This window comes from Enoplosus armatus, chromosome 9, assembly GCF_043641665.1.
Source record: "Enoplosus armatus isolate fEnoArm2 chromosome 9, fEnoArm2.hap1, whole genome shotgun sequence".
NCBI classification, from domain to species: domain Eukaryota; kingdom Metazoa; phylum Chordata; class Actinopteri; order Centrarchiformes; family Enoplosidae; genus Enoplosus; species Enoplosus armatus.
This window is the reverse complement of record NC_092188.1, coordinates 10793007-10816621: the sequence shown is the minus strand read 5'-3', so window position 1 is coordinate 10816621 and position 23615 is coordinate 10793007. Positions and strand designations below refer to the sequence as shown.

The following is a 23615-nucleotide window of genomic DNA, read 5'->3' as shown; positions in this document are numbered from 1 at the left end:
TTAGGAGCAGTCCACTGGTAGTTTTGTTGTCCCAGATGTGTGGTGTTTAGTTTTTGAACAAAGACGAAACTTTTAAACCTACATGTTCACTCTGACGATTTCTGTGAATTGTGTTTTTTGTGTGACACACAATACTGCTCTGCTGTGCACTGTGGCTCACTTGGTTTTGTTCCACCCGCCTCCCTGTACTGTAAATACGTGCCTCTCTGTGGGTCTGTTGTATGCTTCCTCACTCCTTGGGCCTCGTAGTCTTTCATCTCTTGTCTGTCTCGCCGCCTTTCATCTGATTTCACAGCTCTGGTCGCTAACTGTTTCTTTGACGGTCGCTCACTGACTCTCTCCCTTTCTCTCGGTTTGCCCGACACTTTGCTCTCTGCTGCCATCAGCCTCATGTTCAGTTTGCTCCTCCTTCTGTCGCCCTATGACACTGTTTCAGCACCATTTCCAGTGATGTTTGATGTTTTGTGTGGGTAGCAACAAGGCATTTCTGTCTTAACCCCTGATACCATGTTGCCTAGACTATATATTAAAGGACCAAATGTTTTATTTTTTATTTATCACAGCTTTAGCTTTTGAACAGAAAAAAAAATAGCTAATAATGCTATCATAATGACGATCTTGAGCGTGCTGTTGAAGGTGATGATAATGATTTTGATTATGATTACATTCTTGACAACCATGATGATGATGATGATGGTGTATATCTGGATGTAAGAATAAAGCGGATTTAGATATCATCTTGTTGACTGTGTTGAGGCATGAGCTCATTTGTGTTCTTGCATGTGTGTTTCTGTCCGATGTACATTTAAAATGCTGTTACATTTACCGCTGGCAGGATGTATGAAAGTGTTGACAACATAGCAAATATTTATTTTATTTCAACTCACCCATGAATGTTGATGACTTGGAACTTTTGGACATTTGCAGAGCCGAGATACTTGTTTTTAAAATGTGGCTGCCTTCGGTTTAGTTTAGTTAAAACTGACATCTATAACTAACCATCCCCATGGCACCATTACAACTGCTAAACAAGCTGTTTATGTAAAATGAATTTAGGGGTTGATTCATCAAATTTACGGAAAAAAACATCAACAACAGGATCTCCAGAAAACAAGCTGTCAACAGCTTCCTTCAGGACTCGTTTCTTTAGGAAAAAGTAGTTCCAATGAAAACTGTTTACAGAAATGTTTATGGATTATCTAGAGTAATGGGGACACTGTTTGTTGTATAGTTGTATAAAAGCACCTCAAATTTAAGGTAGAGTACTTGACTAAATGTTTACTTTCCACTACTGCCTCTATGGCTAAGGATTTGTAGTTTCTGTAATCTGGGTGAACTGATCCTTTAATTTGCATATTTCATTTTACTTTGGATGGATTATCAGGATACTGAGGACCTCTTGAGACTCGACTTGGACATGATTCATGATGACTCATCCGTGATCTCTGAGGATTTGGGAATCAAGAGGTTTGGTAAAATGTTATTTATATAGTCCAATATCACAAACCACAAATTTGCCTTAAGGGGCTTTACAGTCTGTACAGTATACAGTATGACACCCATCCTTACACCCTTGATTTGGGGGAGGAAATCACCCCCCCAAAAAATGGAACAAACCTAAGGAAGAGCAACAGTGGAGGATCCTGGAGAATATGGATCCTGGATGAAGTTGAGCAACTTCAGGTGTCGCCAAACAGATACACTGTAACTCATCTTCACCACTGGTGTGTAGTAAAATAACTTGTTGTGTGAGCGACCAGTCGAATAGCTAAGAACTGTTCGCTCTGATTCAGCCTCTGCAGTCCCAGCTCTGCTGCTGCTGCTGCTGCTCCTGGATCCCCAACCCTAATCCTGTACCTCTCAGCAGAGGGCAGACACACTCACATCCAAGGTTAAGCTTTTGAATGTGGGGACACTTAAATCTCTTTCGCTCTTGACTGGAACTAAATGAATATCCGCCTTCATGAGGGCAGATTACAGTCTCGCTGATACACCTGCCTCCACTTCCCTTCCTGTAACTTTCCCTCCCTCATACACATTTATTTTACCTCTCCTCTTTCATTAACGTCCAAGGGGTTTTTAACAGCCCTTCAGCCCCATGTAGGCGGCGATGAGAGAATTATTTTTCACCTCTACGAGTTAAGAGGCATTAACATATTGGATTTACACTTATTATTTGCACACTGTGTGAATGGCCCTTGCTGAGACCCACAAAGCAGCATGTATTTGACAGTAAGAGGATGATTGCCTTGTTGCTGTAAATATGTTGTTTGGGAATTATACTGACTTTTTTAATTGGGGGTGAGGAGAGAGGTCATTAGCTGTATTTATAACCATATTTCTACATTTCCACAGTGCAGAAATAGAGCCGTTTTGTAGTGGAGGCCTCAGTTGAGCAGCCTGCTGGTGACCACTAGGGGGCGATGGCACTTTAATAATCAGATCAACGCAGCAGGAAGAAGGAGCATCTTGCACAATAGCTCCATTTATATTGCTTAAGTATGAATCTTTACAGTAACATGAGAGAACAGGAGGAGCGATTGAATGATGGGAAAATTTGATGTGAAGAGGAGAGGCCAATATGGAGCAAGGAAAGGTTAATGATGGCAGACCAGCCTGGATTACCGGCCATGAATAGAGGTGGGGGGATAAACAGGTCTGTAATTGCTGCCTGTCATTCTGAAATAGACTCAGAGGGAAGTCTTTACTCTGAGGCTACACTGGAAACAAACTAGACTAGGCGGGAAGTTTCGGGGGCTACAAACTCACAATTATGAGTATTTTATTCCTCGTCATACAACAGTGTTGCATTACATAGTCACGGCAAGAGTCTGTGTGTATTTATCCTGCAAATTTAATCACTAGATTGATATAATCCTCAATTCATTCATCCCCAAACAGACTGAAGGGTCTCTCTGCAAGTTCTTCTTCTGCTTTCAAATAGTACAATGTCTATTTATGACCCCTTGTCTCAGACAGTGAAGCACTCAGATCTTTTACTTAAGTGAAAGTAGCAATACCACAGTGTAGAAATACTCTGTTACATATAAAAGTCCTGCATTCAAAATGTTACTTAAGTAAAAGTACATAAGTAGTAGCAAAAAGTAAAGTGCCAAAAGTAAAAGTACTCATTCTGCAGAACAGCCCATTTCAGAATAATGTATTTTATATTCCTGGATTATAATTATTCATTCATTAATATGTAAGCGTCACTTTAATGTTGCAGCTACTAAAGGTGGGGCTAATTTGAACTATGTTATATACTGCTGGGTATCTGCAAAGTATCTGCAAAGTAACTAAATTATCAAATAGATGTAGTGGAGTGAAAAGTACAATATTTGCCTCTGAAATTCAGTGGAGTAGAAGTATAAAGTAGCATGAAATGGAAATACTCAAGTAAAGTACAAGTACCTAAAATTTACAGTCCTTGAGTAAATGTACTTAGTTCATATCACAGGTTGCATATTGTGCTACAGTTCAACCAAAGAGTGATGTTGCCTTCAGTAGTTTTAGAAGCCTGAGGAGATGAAAGAATCCAGAGCTTCACAATAAAAGCCAGAGCAAAAAAGTCAGAAAAAATAAACATAATTTTCTGTAGCAGCAACACGCTTTTTTTCTTTTTACTATTTTACTATTTACTTTAATCTTCCTATAATGACCCCTCAGATGTATCTTGCGACCATCTGGTGGGTCTCGACCCTCAGGTTGGGAACCAACATGGTAAATCAGTTGCACTGACGGAACAATACACGCTTAACGTTACGTCTTTGACTGGTAGCACAACCGCAGAACGAGCACAGATTTAAGGTGAGGGGGGCGGTGATGGGTGGGCTGGCTGAGCTCACCGCAAAATTATATATAGACTTCCTGCACCCTCACTTCAAAACCCACAAACACACACACTCCTGGAGCTGCAGCAGAAGAGGGTGAGATTCAAACTTTGAAAAAGCGAGGTGAATCCCATAACCCCCCCAACCACTTCAAACAGGGGGCACTAACGTAAGTGTTCAGAGTTTAACTTTGTTTGCGGTGAAATGAGGCTGCTGTTCAGCGTCTGCGCTCGTGTCACTTTTATCTGTCTGGAAAAAAAAGAGTTCATAAATAGGCTTCTGCGTTTTGCACTTCAGCAGATCGCAGCTTACATATATAAATATATGTTCCTTTCTCTGAAGTGATTCACCGATACACTAAAAGTCATTTTAAAAAGTCCCTGCTGTTGCCCTTTGCTCTCCTAACACTGGATGTGACACATCCTCTGTTGAGTTTCAATTAACGTTTAATCATCTGTCAGCCTCAGTCCAGGCACTTGTTAAAGTTGGTATCTATGCCGCCTGTCCATCCGTGGTCACTCCAGATGGCTTCAGAGGGAATATAGCTGAGTCATGAGGAGGGGGAGGGGGGCACTAAGTCCGTTTTGACTGAATTTGCTTTTGCATCTGACAGGTAGGCTAGACAATAAGCAGATATCCTTCAATCCGCTTTCGCTGCCCGCTGTAGGCTCTTCTACCCAGCTATGCGCGATGATGCCCAAAGGAGAGTGGAGGAGGAGGAGCAGCGGGGTCTCCAAACCTGCCCACCTCTCTCCTCCCTCCGCCACCGGCACCGCGACAGACACCGCTGCTGGCCTATCGCACCAGAGCCGGACCCCCCTCCCCCCCACCCCCCGTGCCCTGCCCACCCCGGCGGTCTCTTCTCCAGCCCTGCCAGAGCCAATCCGCGACTGGGTGTAAGTAGGGCAAGCCGCTTCCTGGTTCTCAGAAAGAAGGAGCAGGGAGTCGGAGTGGGCCAGCGGAGGCGGCACACAGGGGGGTCAGAGCAGCCCAGAGAGCCGGCGGTCTGCAGAGAGAGCGGAGACGCGAGAGGACCAGCAAAGAAAAACGCCGACGCACGATTCGGCGAAGCATAAAACCTCCCGGGTGTCGAGCTGAGGACGGCACGACCACTGACCCCCGGCGAGAGAAGGGAAAGACAAGAGCCGGCAGAATAAAAAAAGAAGAAGAATAAGAAGTAGAAGAAGTCGGCAGGGTGGGACGGAATAATCCAGGAAGTGTGGAGGCCGGTCAGGTGGGAGGCGACGAGTCTGAACAGGTGACACACCGGCACTCAGGTAACCGCTTCACCTGGCTGAAAACTATAACACACCTATAGGTTAAATGTGATTTAGGCTAAGTGACATGTCCGATTGCCGTGACAGCAGCAGCTTGCCTCCCTCCTCCCTCCTTCCCGGTTCTGATCGGGGTCATGGGAGGACAATCCACGTCACGGGTATTCGGTAACTCCCGTCGACGTTTATTCCCCCTGTATAATACAGCCACACCGACTTTCGGCGTCGCCTTTAAATGCACAAAATGAAAACGTAGTCTGGCTGGTTGTGTTTTTGTTTTTTTGGAGCAGGTGCTGCAGCTGATATGTGCGTCTGTGCGCACGGCGGCCAGGTGAGAGAGAGAGATAGATAGGTAAAGAGAGAGAGAGAGAGAGAGCGGGGTCGGCGGGTACATTTCTGGAGACTCTGCTGCTAATTATAGCCGAGAACACCGGCTGACATCCAAAACCTAACCTGCTCACACGCACATCACCTGCCTCTGTGCTGATCTCGGGCACGCAGAGCCGTGGATCTATTGGATTTAGCTTCTTGCACCTAAATGATATCCCTTCAGTGGTCTGTTCATCATCATCATCATCATCATCATCATCATCATCCCTTCCCCATGGCCCACCCAGTGTTTTATTTTAATCCTGGCACTATGCTGTGTTACAATAGGATGTGTTCAGGCTGTAATGTTAGGTTAAGGCTGCTGCCTAACTCATGGGTGGGGAGGGCTGTCATGCCAGTGGGCTTTTGTGTGTCATTAACAGAGGTGGATGTGTTGCTGACTCGCCCCTCTGACAGACCGGCCTAACAAGCTCAACTGGCTTGGGTTTGGTTTCCCTGTCTTGGGCACAGCCTGTTTGGTTAAATCTTTAGCCGTCCATGCAGGTAGTTAATGCCTTACAGTATTCCCTCTGGGCTCAGGTGTTGTCGCAGCTCTTTTGGCTCACCTCTCCCTCTCCGAGGGGCTCGAGTGCAAGGCCAACACGTCGTCTATGGGCCTCTGTTTGTGGGCAAGCTTATGGCTGAAGGGCAGAAAAGTTTGGAGAAGAGAAGTTTTTGTTTTTCCTCACTGTTTTCTTCCTCTTGTGTGCCAGGGTCCATCATGTGAGTGGACCTTTCTAATGCTCTCTCTCTCTCTTTCTCGCTGGGATGGTTCCCCACATATGGAAGAGCCATCAGGGTTTTGAAATAAATTGTTAATGCCAGCTCTGTTTGCCCTAACTTTGTCTGCAACGTAATTGGACATCTGTGCTTCATCCCTCGCTCTTGCCGTCCTCACATGACCTGCATCCAGCTCTGCTTTCTACAGGCCTGCTTCCCGCAGCCGATATCTCTGATTCCTTCATCGTTGTATGTTTTAGTCTGAATCTGCAGTTCAGACACCATCTTTTCCTACATTTTTTGAGTATTTCTTAGAGAGCTGTGGAAAACAGCCGGCACACTTGCCATCACTTCTGTATAGTACGTTGTTACTCACATTAAGGAGGTGTGGGTGTGTGTGCGTGGGCTTTCCCAACCCTACTTACTGTTGGTGAACTTCTTTTCCAAAGAAGTCAAAGTAGGAAGTGGTCGGTTTCTATCTGCATCTTCCTCACAAGAACCCCCCCAACTCCACCTCAAATTACATATGATGCATCATGTGATTGCTTATATGTGTGTGTGTGTGTGTGTGTATGTGTGTGTGTGTGTGTGTGTGTGTATGTGTGTGTGTGTTTATCCACATGCACTGTAGCGAAATCTAACCTATTTCACAGAAGAAAAGACATGTGCCTCAATTAGTCAGCACAACACACATGTTTTCTTTATTGGTTCATCACGTCCCCCATCTTTGTTCACATACTTGGTGGATGTCTGACTCATAGCCGCCCCTTTGGGATGAATAATGCTCAAATTAAATCAGGTTAATTTTTTCACACTTCCCTGCCTTTTCCCTCAGGTGTATGACCTTTGCTGACCTCTGAGCAAAAGAACCAAGAGAGGAGGGGGGCGGGCGAGAGGCAGAAGAGAGCAGGCACCCATCTCCTCCTGGGTTTATGGACTGGAGGTAGGAGTCACGCCATATATCCCTGTGTATATTGTCCCATCAGTCCCTCTCTCTTTCAAACACACTTTTATTTATGATGTCAACCATTTTGATAAGCGCCCTGTTTTCTCTAAAGATCTGAGCCCACAGTGGGACAAAGATTATCTTAAAGGTTCAGTATTCTTCAAACAACGTAGTTCTAAAGACATCTAAAGACAAAGGTGTTTCGTTTGAATCATACTGATGTTTTTAAGATACTTTTGGGGGACAGGGAACAAGTTGCATTGTGTAGGAAGCAAGGTTGGAACAAATGCGGGTTGATAGTATTGAGGTGATTGGTCACAAAGTGTGATGTTGTTCTACTGGACTTTCTTTAATCTTCACAAAATACTTGCTTGTCTTAAGGGTATATGTTCCATTTATGTTCATGAGCACCTCCTGCAGGCACAAAGACAAATCAGGAATCTACGCAAAAGCTGAAAAAACGTAACGTTCAAACTACAGAAAAGATAACAGAGTATCAAGTGCCACATTTGTACAATTGTTCCACCTTGTTGTCGCTGTTGGTGTGCAGTAAAAATCGTAACGTGAATATAATTCTACTGAAATTATGACGTTAGATGATCCAACAAACCCAATCAACATTTATATTGTATAGAGCATTTGTAATCAAACTAAATGCACCGTTTTAACATTCTCCACCACACAGGTGAATTTAAAATAATATATTCATTAATGAACATTACAGATTTCAGCTTTAAAACAACAGTAAACCCGCCTTCATCCCCTCTCACACCGAGCTACACACACACACACACACACACACACACACACACACACACACACACACACACACACACACCGTCACAGATGAAAACAAGTGAATCAATTCCTGAATGATTGAAAATGGAGTGAGATCATTTGAGTTTGTCGAGCTCAGCCCACCCTGTGTCTGTAAGCAGTATTTGTACTTTGAAAAGGGCTTGGCTAATTCCTCTGATACAAATCATCCAGAACGTCCAAATCTGTATCTGCTTTATTCAGCCTGTCTGATATTTTTTGCTCTTCTGCCAGAGTTTACACCACAAACACATTGTTGTCGGGGGTCAGACCTCATTAAACATTGTTTTTATAGGATGGGAGGGCCTTCTTGAAAACATCTTTGTCCTTGGAGAAAATATGAGCTGAATAAAGTGGTCAAGCAGTTAAATATTTTATAGGCAACCTGGAAGATAACTCCTCTGTAGTTTGTTGGCTGCAGACGCTCCATAACTGCGATCAGCTTTTAAAGTTGGCTCGCGAATGACGCCAAAAATAAACTCTTGTGTTTAAAACAGGCTTATGATATTTATAGGTTTATGGTATGTGATATAATCACAACAAGGCAACGCTGCTTGCTACATTTCTTCAATGCCAGCAGCATTAACAGCTTCTTTAGCTTCAGGCTAATGTTATGCTAGCTCATTTAAAAACATGCAATTAAAAAAACAAACGGAAAAAATATGAATTGGTAAATCTACTGTGTTTTTTTGGACTAGCCCAAAGCTAATTTCTGATTCCTATAACTAATAATGTACTTTATTCTGGAACATAACAACCTACAATATTACAAATAGTAAATATATTGGTTTGTTTTACCTCACACATAATTAATAAACAATATTACTGTTGTATTTCTCATGCACAAATCTTTTTCAGGCTTTTAATAGCATTCAAATTGTAATTACTGTTCAACCGAGGAAACCTCAGGCTCAAAAAAGTAAATGTACCAGGTTAAGGACTTAAAACTGGACCACACAGCAGACAACAAGAAACCATGGAAGGAATACATGTTTTTGATATTCCTTTCTTTAAATTATCATCAATTTAAAATAAAAATCTTACACAACCCGCTCTAAAGATATATATCTAGATCATTGAAGTCTTTAATGTGGATGTGTATACATTATTTGATGTGATGACACCAACCAGACTGGACTAACTCAATCAACATTTATGTGCAGTACTATAAAGAGTATCTCCAACCAAACTTAATGCATAGTTTTTAACACTATTCATACGAGTGAATTTAATAATGATATAATATTTAAACATTAGTGATTTCAGCTGTAAAACAACTACAAGCCTGCCTTTGTCGCCTTCCTGATTACTGCTGATCATCCACAGAGGCAACATGGAAATGTCTCGCTGCTAAACTATATTTTAAAATACTTGTAAAATAAATTGTTGTGTGTGTGTGTGTGGTGGGCAAGTTGGTGTGACAAATCTTGTGACCTTGGCTTTGCTGGAGTATGACTGGTGACTACCATGTGTCCATGAACTGGTGGGTAGGGGGAAGTGACATCGAGTGGTCTGTCAGGCGAGGAACACACACACACACACACCAACACATGCATATAGACACACACACACACACACAGTTCCAGGAAATGATTTAATTAGGGCATGTGAGCCCATATAAATTCCCCCTTTTCAGACATGGGTCTTTCAGTTTCATGCAAACCGACTGAGTGGGAGGAAGGTGGGGAGAGAGAAACAGAACGGGGGAGGGAGAATGGGAGGTGAAAGAAGAAAAGGTTTTCTCTCTACGCCTTTTAATATTTGCAGGTGTCTCACCTTTTTTCTCAGGTCTTTTGTTGATTTCGACCCCCCCCCCACAACAACCTTTTTATCACGAGAAAATCTCTTGATTCCTTATTCTTACTTTGAGTTTTGTTCATGCAAAAAAAACTACGAGAAATTACACCTCTGCAGTCAGACTGGTGTGTCACCCAATGCATGAAACAGGGCTTCGCTCAATGAGGAGAATATATTTCAGTCGAAGGTTCAGTTTTTCATTTTCATGCTGATTATTTTGCTGCTGTAACTTATTAGCTTTATGATTGGAAGTCCCCTTTATTTAAAGTTGCGCGTAAACCATGACCATATCCCTTTGACCCGTATGCAAACGCCGTTTTTTCACCATATATGGCGGTTGCTTCTCCACATTGAGGCAATAATGGCACAGGGGGTGACTGCACAGTGTCCGTAATCCACTCTGCTGCTACTACAGTTGAGTCTTGCCCCCACTCGATCTGTGTCAATAGAGGAAGTTATGTATCTGCCATTTCCTCTTTTCAGTCATGAGTTCCTGTAGCATTTGACAGCCCTCCTTCACTCTCGACCACCATCCTCGCAGCCCACGCCACCCAGCATTAACCAATCGGCAGGTGGCCGTGACTCTTCTTCTTGTAAAAGAGTCAGAGAAAGAAAGAAAGAGAAAAAACAGGCTTGAGAAAAAAGCTACAGGCTGAAGTAGTGATCATGATTCAGCTCTTCTAGTAACAGTGCAATTGTTTCTGTACACATTGAGCGGGCGGTTATCATAAATAGGTACAGTGAGACAACACTTCAGGGAAAGTGAGAATAAACACCCAAACATGAGCAGGCGAAGGGAGTTCTTGGCTGCTGAAACTGACCCCTTTCATGTGTGATGTTCAAAGGGGAACTCCAGCAACAAATGGAGGCTTTTATTCCAAAAGTCTGCATACCATCCCCTTTGGAAAAGTAAAGTCACTCTTGTTTTGTTCATATTTCAAAAACAAACAAGATTATTGTTGCAGAAAGGACATATGACACATCAGATTGTTCACATTTTAATTATCTTACTTTTGGACCAAAGCTCTTTAATACAATACGCATTTCTATTATCTCTTCATCCTTCTATTCTCCCTGAAGAAACGTTCATCAGAGGTCCATTGTCAGGACTGTGAAAAAGAAACGTCCATCAGGAAAAGAAGTTATCAGTTAAACTTCATGCCTGTTGTTTTTACACTCATGCAGCTGTTTGGTTCCTGACTCTTCTGAGCTGGATTAGTCAGCTGGACCGCAAGTCAAGTCCTGCCCTGAAGTTATTCTGAAGTTCTGATATAATTCCTGGATTGTAGTCACAGTAAAAAACATCCTCCCCTCCCTGTATCGCTACCACGCTGTTAAGCTGATTTGTCAGGAAGCTGACGCATCTTTCACTCATGTCCTCTAATTGTCTTTTTCCTTCTCTCTGCTTCTGCAGAAGTGAATATTTTTATATGTTTTTTGCTTGATCTCTCAGAGGTGTCTTTGCTTGTTTTCTATGCGTCGTTTGTCTTCCATTTATCTCTCCATCTGCTCTAGTGGTCGACCATCTTTACATTGAGCACAGGAAGAGGAAACTGATCAGGATCAGTTAGATTTGCGACATTTTTTTCTCTCTTTCTGTGTGTGTGTGTGTGTGTGTGTGTGTGTGTGTGTGTGTGTGTGTGTGTGTGTGTGTGTGTGTGTGTGTGTGTGTGTGTGTGTGTGTGTGTGTGTGTGTGTGTGTGTGTGTGTGTGTGTGTGTGTGTCCAGTGCTTTTGCAATGTCTTCCTCTGAAGTGGGAGGTCAATTGTGTGGGAGAGCAGCAGTTGTTGAGACCCTCCCAGTGATGTGGCAACTTAATGTAATCGACACATGCACAGTTTCAAGTGTTAGTTTCTCTAAACACGTGTTCTTATCAACAGATACGTGTAGACTGAAAGGCTTAGTTCAAAAATTGGTTCTGTTGTGTTCTGCAGCCTTCACAATATTTCAGTTTCACTGATATCGAATACGTTGTTGTTCTTTGCATGAATATATTCACAGGCAGATTAGTTGATACACCAAACTGTATAGATCAGACTGTAAATACACATCATCATACCCTCAAATAATGAGAAGAAACATAACAGAGTCGTTTCTTCCCAACATCTTCAGATTTACCCACACAGACATGCACACCCACAGTAATCTACTCCTACACATGCAGACACATACAGTACATCATAGATTTACAGTGTCCGCGGGGGAAAAACAACTAACTTAGATAACCTCTTAGTTTATCATTTTAAATACTCAAGAGTTGCAGTCGTTTTTGCAGCCGCAGTTTGTGGTGTTTTTGTGTTAGACTGCATCATGTTGTTAGTTGGTTTATCCCCAAAATAACGGAGTGGTCTACAGAAATTGACAGTTTGTAAGCGTCACAAAAGGATTTATAGTAATTATTTATTATTATAGTTATTATAGTTATTATAGAGCTATTGGACGCGATTAAATTATATTGTTAGTAGTTCTTGTTATGTTGTCCAACTGTAGATAGACGCACATTTTCTTCATTTTGTTTATGGGTATATGTCCATGTGAAATTCAGTTATATTCTTTTATGAATTACTTAGCTCATTTTATTTAAATTTCAAACAAAGCATTCAGCAAAAACATTTGTGGAAAATGACAACAGTTTAGAGATTGAAAAATAGCTACTTAATATCATGATACAGTAATCAATGCAGATTTAACATTGTTTAGTCTGTGCCACTACTTATATAACACACATATATAAATGTACATAATATGGCTTTTAATGTCACCCTACGTACACAAAAAAGTATGTTAAAGGGACAGTGCAGCTAAATATTTAATTGTTTTGTTTCTGGAGTTCATAAGACAATAATGCTCCTCCGTGGTCACTCTTGTAGTTTCATAGCTTCATCAGATAATTATGATTTGAAAATACAAATTATATTTTACTATTATTGGTTTATTAGTACAGATTTTGAAGGAGTCTGATCTTGACCTCCATGGAAAGTCTGAAAGTGACTTTCATGTTGAGAATTAACATTGCTATTGTACCTACTACCTAATATAAACATTCTGTAAGGTGGTCTTTAAAAAAATATGTAATCAAAAAATGTATGTACAAACGATTCATTTAGTTTACTCTCCATGAATGCTGAGTGTAAAATAATTGACCCGAGTTACTGCTCTTGATGTTCTACTCCGCGATTAGCACCCACACTTGTTTGTACCACAGACCGACATGTTCAAACACCCCCACTGAGTTACAGCAAGTAAGCTGATAAATTACTGTACGTCTGACTGTAATGATACTTTATCACCCTTTCATTGTTTTCATTACAGCTTCTCTCATGCAGTGTAATCAGTTGAGGAAACGTTCCTCACCTTCATCAGCTCATCAGACACATCAGACCGTCATTAAAACCACATGTACAGAAATAAAGTTTCTCTCCTGCTCTTGCATATTAATTGACTGAGGGTGCAGTGTGTGATTCGCCCACACAACTTGGCGCTCCAGTGTTCACACACACAGTTGTTTTGGGGGTAGAAACTGCTGACCAGATACAGAGCAAAGAGAGAAGGAGAGTGAAGTGTGAAACCACTCCGTCAGCATGCCTCCTCTCTCACATCTGTGTGTGTTCTCCGTCTTTGGGTGAAACTCCCTTCTGGTGATGCTAATGATAGAGGTGGCTGCTACCACATCTCTCCCTCTGACATCTGCACACACACCCACACATACGCACATACACACACACACACACATACACCTGCAAGGACTCTTGCTACTTCCTGTGACTGCGTGCATGTGTTCACCTCCTGCTCGGTCGCTGTGTTTATCTCCCAGTCGTCATGTCACTGCTCCTCTCCCTTCTCTTCTTCTGTCTCCCCCTTCCTCTCCCCTTTGTAACTTAACTCTGTCTACTCTTGTTTCATGTCGCCTCGCTAACACAGATTGTTCGAGGCCGGGACTAGATTTTCCTGTCTTAACCTCCCCTCTCCTCTGCTTTATCTTTCAGAATATCTCTACACCCACTCCCCTCTTCACTCACTCTCATGTGTTTCTCCTCCCCCATAACCTCCTTTTTCTTGTGTGATTTCTAAGAACATGTGTGTTTTTAGAAAACATGCCTCCCTCATGTTCCTTTTGTTGTCTCTTCACAAATCTCATACAGTTTTCCAACCTCAGATTGATTTCTTTTCCTGCTGCTGCTCGCTCCTCCTTTCACGGCGGCATACGGTGGCAGAAATGTTGCACTTTACACTCATTTCAGAAAAAAAAACACTGAAACACAACAATCTTTTTTTTTTCTTCATTTTATAGGGAAATCACTTTGGTATTATATTGAATCACCAGTTTCACACAAAGTCTGTTCAGAATCAAAGTGTCTGTAAAGAAAAAATTGCTTTACATTGTAAATAAATGTACAAAAAAGTGCACATCCCATTTTTTTTAAACTAGTGAGCAAAACTGACATAGGGTTAGGCATACTGGTGTGTTTAATTTTAGTTGTAATATCCAAGTTTAAAAAACAAAAACAAAAAATGACAGATTGATGGTGTGTATAAGATGTCGTGTCTTCTCATGGTCTTAAAGGCTAAATTACTAGTAGTTAAAGGAGTCTCTTGTGAGCGAATATCCTCCCAAATATCCGCCCCCAAAAGATTCCTAATTACTAATTTTAAAGCGTTTATTTTAAGATTTTAAGAATTGGGATATTTGATGTCAGTGTTGCCTAGCCGCTACAAAGAGAAGTTAATTTCTGTAAATAGACGGTTTTATTTACATTAACTTCAGGTTAGAAGTCTGTGAATATTACAGGACGCAGTGTATATGTGCACACAAATGTCTTGTCCCATGTGTTGATAAGCTGATAATCCTCCGGCAGATTCACACTGGAGTTCAGGTCTGGCATGCAAACTGGCTGCTGTTATAGCTCGCAGTGGAGTGTTTGTGGTGTGGTAGGGTGAGGGGATAAGGGCCTCCGCTCTGCCAGCCAAATGAATAATGTAATGTGTTCTTGGAACTAAGACCACAATGTGCGCATGCGTCCACACACACACACACACACACACACACACATAATGCCCCAGTTACAGTAAGGACAGAGGAGGGCTTGGCTGCAGTGTCTTTCTTCAATGAAAGACAGAACAAACTTCTGCTGAGTAACGTCAGCTCTCTGGACTTCTCTTTTTTTTTTATTTCCCCTTAAGTCCACTCATGGCCGGCTGCAATAATTCTAATTATCATGATGGTTTCTCAAGTTTTGTCTTTGACAAATTCAAATGCAGAGTCAAATTCTCCCTGGTTGCGTCTGTTTTTATATCTGCTGGTGGGATGCAAATGTTCAGTCCGGAGGGAACTGTTGGGACGCAGGATGGGTGGAGCTTGTGTTTTATCTCCCGGCAGAGACGAGCTGTATTATTAGAAGACCTGGATGTGTCAGCCTGTGTGTAGCCAGTGTATTCTTTTGGGTGTATTTGTTACACTCAGATAGTCTTATGAGAGTTTCTTTGCTGGGCTGAGTGCAGCTTTGGTTTGGCAGACGTGTGCATACTCTCATCTCTTCTCATCCCCCCATTTCCTCCTCCCCTACTCTTCCTCAGAGAAGGTGTCCCAGTACCACACTCCACTCACTACCCCTAAATAAGTGAGGTGTAAAGAGGGTGAAAACTTCTGTCTTTTCTAACCCTTAAACTCTGTCACACAGCGAAGAAAAAGTGGTGAGAGGAAGACGAGTGAGTGGAGGAGAAACGGTATGAGTTTGAATCTTACTTTCCATGTGTTTGGCCGCTTTGTTGTTTTTCTGGCACAGTGGTAGTTTAGCATCATAATTTGTTGTGTAACTACTGGGTTTTATTTGAATGAAAACACTCGTAGGTGTGTGTGACTGTGTCATTGTGTGTGTGCATGTAGAGGAGTGTTTTATTTGCTGTACAGAATCGACAGCTGCTCCTCATGTGTGAGCATTTCACTGTAATAAGTTTATTATAATATATGTTAGCTGCAATATAACATAACATTTTGGACGTAAGAAAAACCTTTAAACTGTCGCCAAAAGTCTGCTTTTAAACATTCACTCTTTTACCTTTCACATTTCATTTTTATTTATGACTTTGTTTAAGTCTAAGAATTGTCCCTCGTCTTGCTCTTCGGCTATTTATACTGAGAAAGCCTGCAACACATGCAACCAACCATACGTGCTCACATTAACCAACACACACACACACACACACACACACACACACACACACATAGTCGCAAACACACACATGTACAGGCACTTTGGAAAACATCTGACATCAGAATTTATAAAAGCATTTCTCCTTCTCCCTCTCAGCCACAGTTTTCTGTGAATAGTATAAAGTCATATTTTCCCCCTTAGTGCTGGAGCCTGATATAATTGAGGTGGACTGGGAAAACTTACAGCCTTTAACGGAAAATAAGACCCATAAAAATAATACCAAAAGTTCTAGTTCCAGTCATCACGCACTCTGAGCATGTGCAGAGGGATTTCATGATATAGACGACGGATACTATAACTAGCTTTTATGCTGAAGAATAAATCTTTGTGTGCAGGTTTGGTCAGTCCTGCTGCTGTCATTTTCCTGGCCTCCTCACAAATTTGTCTACATTTTTTTACTTTAGGAGTTACACTGAGTTGTAGTAGTGGACAGTAATGGTGGATTTAAGTTTCCATTTCCTCTTCAGTAAAAACAGATCCTTCTCTTCTGAACACGTTTCATTTTTGCTTTGTTTCCTTGTCTTGTCATCCAACTAAGTTGCAACTTTATGTTCATGGCACTTGGCCTGGCAGTTAGATAAAGACAAAATGATTAAAAATCTCCACGTTATCAGTGTTTTTTTTTTTTAGTTACGAATAAATCCTCGTTCGCTAAGAGAGAGGAAGCGTGTGCACATAATGAAAGCAAGGGATGAGGAAACCGTAGAGTTGCAGAGGAGGTGAATTCCTCCACCATCGACAAAAACAGTGGGAGGTGAGAACAAAAAACAAAGAAAGAGATAAGAGAGGCAATTGTTGGAAGGATAACATCTTAACATCTGAAGGTTTAAATGCATAAAAAGTGAAAAGATTGAGAGGTAAAAAACTTTACAGTGAGTTTTTGTGGTCATATGTCTTGGCAAGACTCACTAAAATGACACATCTAAAGGCAAACAGTGATATCAGTTATTTGACTTTAAGGGACTGAACCCTAATTAACATGAATAAACTTACAATGACTGCAATTATGTTTTATGATAATAGTCAAACACACGCTTGTGAAATAACATTATTATTTAGTTTGCAAGACAAAATGTGTGTTGTGGTATCTGCCGGCGGGCTGCTTTTAACATTAGTTACAACGTGTTGCGAGATTCAACAACTTATGCAGACATGTTTTTGGTTCGCAACAAAACACAGAAACAAGGTGACAGGAGAAGGGGGGATATGAACAGTGTGCAGTTTGTGTGTGTGTGTGTGTGTGTGTGTGTGTGTGTGTGTGCGTATTTGGTTGTGTATGTCATGATGTGTCAGTATTAAGTGACTCACAGACAGACTGAAAATTGATGGGAATCATTGCAACTTCTTTGCAATCTTATTATTTTCCGAAGACGTCTGTGTTCTAAGGAATATGCCTAAAATAACAATCTCGAACCACCAACCACCCATGATGCTTTTTTTTTTTCTCTCCCCTGTGCCGGAAATTTAATGTGCGTTGTTGTGTGCTCCTCCTAAAACCCCTTTGTGTCTCGTGTTTCTGCACTGCTTTGCTCAAGATTTTTTGGTGTTTTAGTGACTTGTCGCTTGTTGAGGGCATCTGAGACAAAACATGATATGTTGTGTATTTATGCACATAATAATTGTCAGCAACAATCCTGATTTCCTGTGGATACATTTAAACAATGATTACTTGGATGGTGATCCTTAAATATGACATCCAGGTCTGTTATCGTGTCTACTTACAATGAGACAAACTGTACAAGGTCAAGAGATGCATTTACACTTTGTCCTACAGAGGCTTAGGTGGTGAGTTTCCAACAGGATGTTTTTTTTTCCAGCATGTTATTTATACATCTGTGTATAATGTAGAGGGCTGCAACCAATCCAAAACATTCAACTTTCTAAAGCACAAGGCGACATCTTCAAATGTCTTGTTTTGTCCAACCCACTATCCAAATCCCAAAGATAGTCAGTTTGCAATTATGTAACTCAGAGAAAAGCAGATAATCCTCACATCAGAGAATCTTTGGCATCTTTTCTTGAAAAATGGCTTAAATGAATTATTTGATAATATCGAAATAGTTGTTCTGGTATGGTGCAAATGTGTGTGTGTAAGTGTGTGCAAAGGACAAAGCCCCTGAACTTCTTCACTCTTCTGTGTCAACAGCAGCCACAACACATGGCGTCCTTGTCGCTTAAAGATGAAGAGATAATTCTTATGAAAATGTCTTGGTCTTGAAAAACAACAGTACACATCTGTTGTAGAGGCTGTGGTGTTATTTTATTTTAACATGCGTAGGTTTCAAAGGAAGAGCTTTCTGCACTAGTTTGTCTCTGTGGTACAATGTAATACGGCTTAACTCTCATATTGCACCTACCTGAATGTTTGTTACAGGGTGTAATGACTCATAATGCCAATATGATTTCTTACGTGATTGTTTAACTTTGACTTTGAGTTGACTAAAAAATGCTGGTATTTTAGTGTCTTTGGTTGAATGCGCTGGTTTCCTTCCTGCCAAACAAGTTCAATTAATGTGTGTGGTCTGAAGCCTGAAGGTTATTTGTTCTACATCATCTACAGTCCTGCCATGACCTTAGATACACTACACACCATCTACCTGTTGGCCTCTTTGTGAACAGGGAGAGGTCGACGAGGAGATTGTGTTTATCGGAAAGTGTTCGGAAAATGGGCCGTTGGGTTTTGGAGAGAGGGGGCGCGTGGGTGACTTTTGGGGGGAGGGGTATCTCTGAGTCTGCCTTCGTCACCGTGCACCCTCTTTTGATACAACAGGAAGGAGAGCGAGTGACAGAATGTGCGAACGAGGTAGACATCCCCAAGGATGAACGCTTAACCCCGACTTCTGACAACGAGATCAGACCTCGTTACACATCTAAGGGTAGGAGGAAATAGGACAAAAAAAAAGAGAAGTGGTTTTCAAAGATAGAGAGGAGGAAAGCTAGGGAGAAGAGTTGTAAAGCGCAAAAAGATGGATGCCATGAGACACGCGCTGCCTCGCCTCCAGCTGACTGTGCCCATGCCCATGAAGACGGGGAAGGTAGGATTAACATTTGAGACGTCTGGGTACTTTAGCCCGTCCTGGGATGAGAAGGGGAACATTTGGGAGGTTTGACATCCATCGGAGCGATGGGAAGGATAAAGAAGTGCTGGCAAGTTCTTGAGGAGTATTTTATTGGCTGTACTACTTCGTTTGAATGGGTGGAGTACCTTTAAACGTGTATGTGTTTTAAATAGACTGGCGTCGAGATCACACATAACAGGTTAAATCCAACAATAGTGGGTGGGGGGAGCCACAGATTGGCACGCAATGTGTGTGTGTGTGTGTGTGCGTGTGCATTTGTATTGTATACGTGTGTGTGCTCCTGTGCGTGTGTGTTTTAATAGGGTGTGTTTTGGAGCAGGTTAGTCAGGTGGATGTACCGTCGTTGTGCAGAGCCCTCTGGGCACTGTGTGAACACTGTTATTGGATGGCCAGGGGGCTGCCAGTTGCTATGGGAGGGAGATGGAGGGCAGGGAGGGGGAATCTGTAGGGTGAGTTGTTTGTGGAAAATCTGGTCTGCTCAGGTGTGTTAGAGATATTGTTGAGCAGGTACAGTGTGGACAGGGTGAGGTGCGAGCTTAGGGAGCCAAAGAAGGGAGCTGTTGGGTCTTATTACAGACAGGCCTCGTTATGTCTCACACAGAGAGAGAAGGAAAGTTTTTGGCCTTATTTGACTTGCATTACGACATTTTACCTTTAGCCCAACACTCATAAATCTATGTCAATAAACTGGTAAAGATCTTTATTGGGTTAAAAAAAGACAAAGACGGGATTGAAATAATGAAATCTAACAAACTTTATATGTTGCACATCAAGTTTGTGAGTGTCGCACTTTTATACCATAAAGGTTGTAATTCTTCTCTTGCTGTTTTTTCCTTCCTCATTCTCTCACTGGTACTCCCCCCTTTCACCCACTCTGGCCTGTCACTTCCTCCCTTGCTTGCTTTTCTTTCCTCTCTCTCTCCTCCATTAGTCCCTCTCTTTCTTCTCCAGGTATTTTAATCAAACGGCTAATGCTATAAAGGTTTCACACAGGAATTAACCTACTGCCTTTGGTTACAGCACCTACAGTACATCGCATAATCCTGCATCCTTTCCGCGTCACCGTTATCGATCATTTGGTTTTATATATCTCTCTCGCTCTCTCTCTGCTCTAATGATTATTTCTTCTTCTCCTTGCTGTTATATTTTGTCTCTCCTGCTGGCTCTTTCATCTCCATCGCATTCGGCCTCTGATGCCCCAACCCCCATCTCACTGGCCAAAATCGCCGCCTCCCGATTTAGTAATCTGGAGAGAAAGTACGGGGGGGGGGGGGGGGGGGGGGGGGGGGGGGGGGATAAGGGTGGAGAGTTGTTGCTAAGCCTGGTTTAAATTGTCCCTCACGTGAAAGAAACTCCTTGTGTCAGTCACGCCACAGAAGATTTACTTTTAGGTACTTTTAAGTGTATACACGGCTCTCTGAAAGAAGTGCAGGGCATTCTTTCAATGTTAGAAGCTGCTAAAATTCATAGGAAAAGAAACTCAGTCCCTCCCCTCACCTGATCTTGCCTTTCTTTCACCCAGGTGGCAATGTCTCCAGGAGAGGACGGTCTGATTGGGATCCCCTTCCCGGAGCACAGCAACGAGCTCTTGTCCCACCTGAATGACCAAAGGAGGGCAGGCCTCCTGTGTGACCTCACTCTTACGTCCCGCGGGGCACGCTACCCGACTCACCGCTCCGTCATGGCCGCCGTCAGTCTCTACTTCCGCCGGTTGTTCGGGGCAGAGGAGGGGGGGTGGCGAGGGCGGAGGAGGTTTCAGCGTGTGTCAGCTGGACTGCGTGGCACCCGATGCCCTGGACGCCCTGTTAGAGTTCGCTTACACTGCCACCCTGACCATCCCCAGCTCTGGGATGAGAGATGTGCTGCGAGGGGCTCAGCTTCTGGGCATCAAGTGTGTGGCGGACGCATGCAGGGACATCCTGGGGGAGACGGCGGAGGCAGAGGGGGAGACAGCAGAGGAGCAGAGAGCCCAACACACAGCTACTGAGAGGATTGCGCAGGTAGAGAACAGAGTACAGAAAGGGTCTCGAAGAAAAACAGACAAAAAGAAGGTAAAAAAAGTTGGGTCACATTACATCAACTCCTCAGTTTTGAACCCACCACCTGCATCTCCCGTCTCGCACCCTTCACCTGCATCTGACAGCTTCCGCTCCCTGCCGTCTACACAGCCTCCCAGCCCCGAACAGGAGGAGTTTCGCCTCAAATCTGGGCAGAACGGAGATCCCAGGGCGATCAGAGAGCCGGGAAGAGGGGCCACACTAAATGGAGGGCTCTTTCACTTGCTGCATGAGCGCCCCCGTATAGCCCACCCACCTCCTGTCCCGCCCTTGAATGACAAGCTGTCAGAGGATGACGACATGGAGGGTTTTGGCGATGATGGTATGCTGATGGGAAGCACCTCCATACCTTCCTCTGTAGCTGGTCAAGGAGTGGCGGCGTCAGCAGCAGGAGGTGGGAGGAAGAGGAAGTCTCAGACACCCCAGCAGTGCCCCGTTTGTCAGAAGATCATCCATGGAGCGGGAAAACTGCCCCGACACATGAGGACACACACTGGGGAGAAGCCCTTCCAGTGCTCGGCCTGCGGAGTCCGTTTCACCAGGTACAGGAACTTCTCACATTTAATATGCACAAAACAAAATGGTTAGATCTAACCCTAACCCTAGTCTTGTGGCCTGATTGAATCTTTTAATCATGTTTTGCTCCTGTCACTCGTCCCTTACTTTATACTTCCTCTGTCTCTTCATTAGGAATGATAAGTTGAAGATCCACATGAGGAAACACACAGGCGAGCGCCCCTACCCCTGCCCGCACTGCTCTGCCCGGTTTCTCCACTCATACGACCTCAAAAACCACCTGTCCCTCCACAGTGGGGCGAGGCCCTTCGAGTGCCCGCTCTGCCACAAGGCCTTCGCCCGAGAGGACCACCTCCAGCGTCACCGCAAGGGACACAGCTGCCTGGAGCTGCGCACACGCCGACCCAGACGTGGGCCTGAGCATGGAGAGGATGGGAGAGGGGACGGAGACGGGAGGGAGCAGTCCAACCCTCTGGAGGCTCTGTCTTTACAAGCCCACTCCTCAGCGTTCTTCCCGCACACAGTGCTGGATGGTGGGAGTGGGTCCGGCGCCGGGCCTCCACTTATGTTTCCAGGTGACATGGAGAGGGAGCGGTCTCTCGCCCTTCAGGCTTTGGCTCAACTTGGGCCTCGCAGACTGGCTGGCTACCCTGAGCTCTTCCTGCGAGGTCTGGAGCTGCGAGGGGGCAGAGAGGCGGAGGGAGAAGATCCAGGAGGAACCCACTCGCCGGCTGCGCAGCGTGACCGATGGGCCGACGACGTGGAAGAGGAAATTGGAGAAGAGGAAGCGGAGGAAGAGGAATAGTGAAAAGAGAGAGTGTGTGCATGTATACATGCGTGTGTCTGTGTGGTAAAGCATCCACAGTAAAAAAAAATCTCCCTCAGGTGGCTGGACTAATGACCTGCTGCTCCCATATAGAGAGCGCTTAAAAAAAGAAACAACTAAATGATGTTAAAAGAAAAAAAAAATGGAAAACGGGTTTTCTGAGATATTTTAAATGTTTGTCTTCTGGCTCTTTGGCATTTTATTTCATTTGTCTTTTAAATTTTATTTCTCGTTTGCTGTTTATTTTTATGTATTTCAGTTGGTTTGATTTTTTTTCTAGCTGGACATGGGTGCGTGTGTGTGTGTTGAGTGTGTGTGTGGTTACTGGGATGCTTTTCACTATGCAAACTAAAATCCAGAGCTGCAACATATATGGATATTTGAAGATGTATATTTTAGTTACAACATAAATGTATTGATTCAGGTGCAATTCAGAAGTCATATCACCTAGATCACCAGAATGAGTTTGTGCGGCCACTGTCCTCTGGTGGTTATTAGTGGAAATGCAGTCTAATTAATCAAACTTGTTCTGTATATTGTAAGCAATAATGTTCTTTGTGTCTTTTCTTGTTAATGGTAGGATCTTTGCTTTAATTTGGTGCTTAAACCAAAGATTTTAGTTGAACTGTTTTCTTACGGAGAGGAGAGAGGTGAACTGTAGCCAATGTTGGGTTTGAAGAGGAGATTCTTCCCAACTGTTTTGATAGCCATGAGAAAGAATCTGCTTCCATGTTTGAGTGTTCCAGGGCTGTAGAGCTCTGTGTTAAATGCCTGACCAAAAGAGACAAAGTCTGCATCTATCAGTTGATGCTGATTTATGTTGAAGACAATTCTTCTTTTTCCAAAGACTGTGGATGTCAGTCTTCCAATGCACTCGTTTGGGTTCCTTGTTTGAAAAAAAATATATAGAAAAGGGGCAAGGTGAGGGGATGAATGAGATGGCCCTTTTTTCTGTACTTATTTATTTATTGTTATTTATTATGAATCTTCTGCTGAAACTCGTTTGTGAGACCAAATCCAGGGTGGGATCCCAGTCCTCATCTTTAGTCTTATAAGAAGCTGCATTGCGCTACTAAAGATTTTTGGCTCAACATCTCCATTTACCTAAAACGCCTTTCTATGGGCTGCGTGTCTTCTTTTGGCGATTCTTCCTCGAATGCATTCTTTGCACA

At 43.1% G+C, this 23615-nt stretch overlaps 1 protein-coding gene across 1 annotated transcript; it reads left to right on the top strand.

The window, feature by feature from the left end:
• The first annotated feature begins 7048 nt into the window (after window positions 1–7048).
• On the top strand, window positions 7049–22591 carry LOC139290556 (zinc finger and BTB domain-containing protein 7B-like). Its single transcript, XM_070912366.1, is given in 4 exon segments — window positions 7049–7136; window positions 20567–20772; window positions 20774–21643; window positions 21792–22591. Coding segments are annotated over 3 exon segments (1701 nt in total). The 5' UTR covers window positions 7049–7136; window positions 20567–20572; the 3' UTR covers window positions 22423–22591.
• Window positions 22592–23615: the final 1024 nt, after the last annotated feature.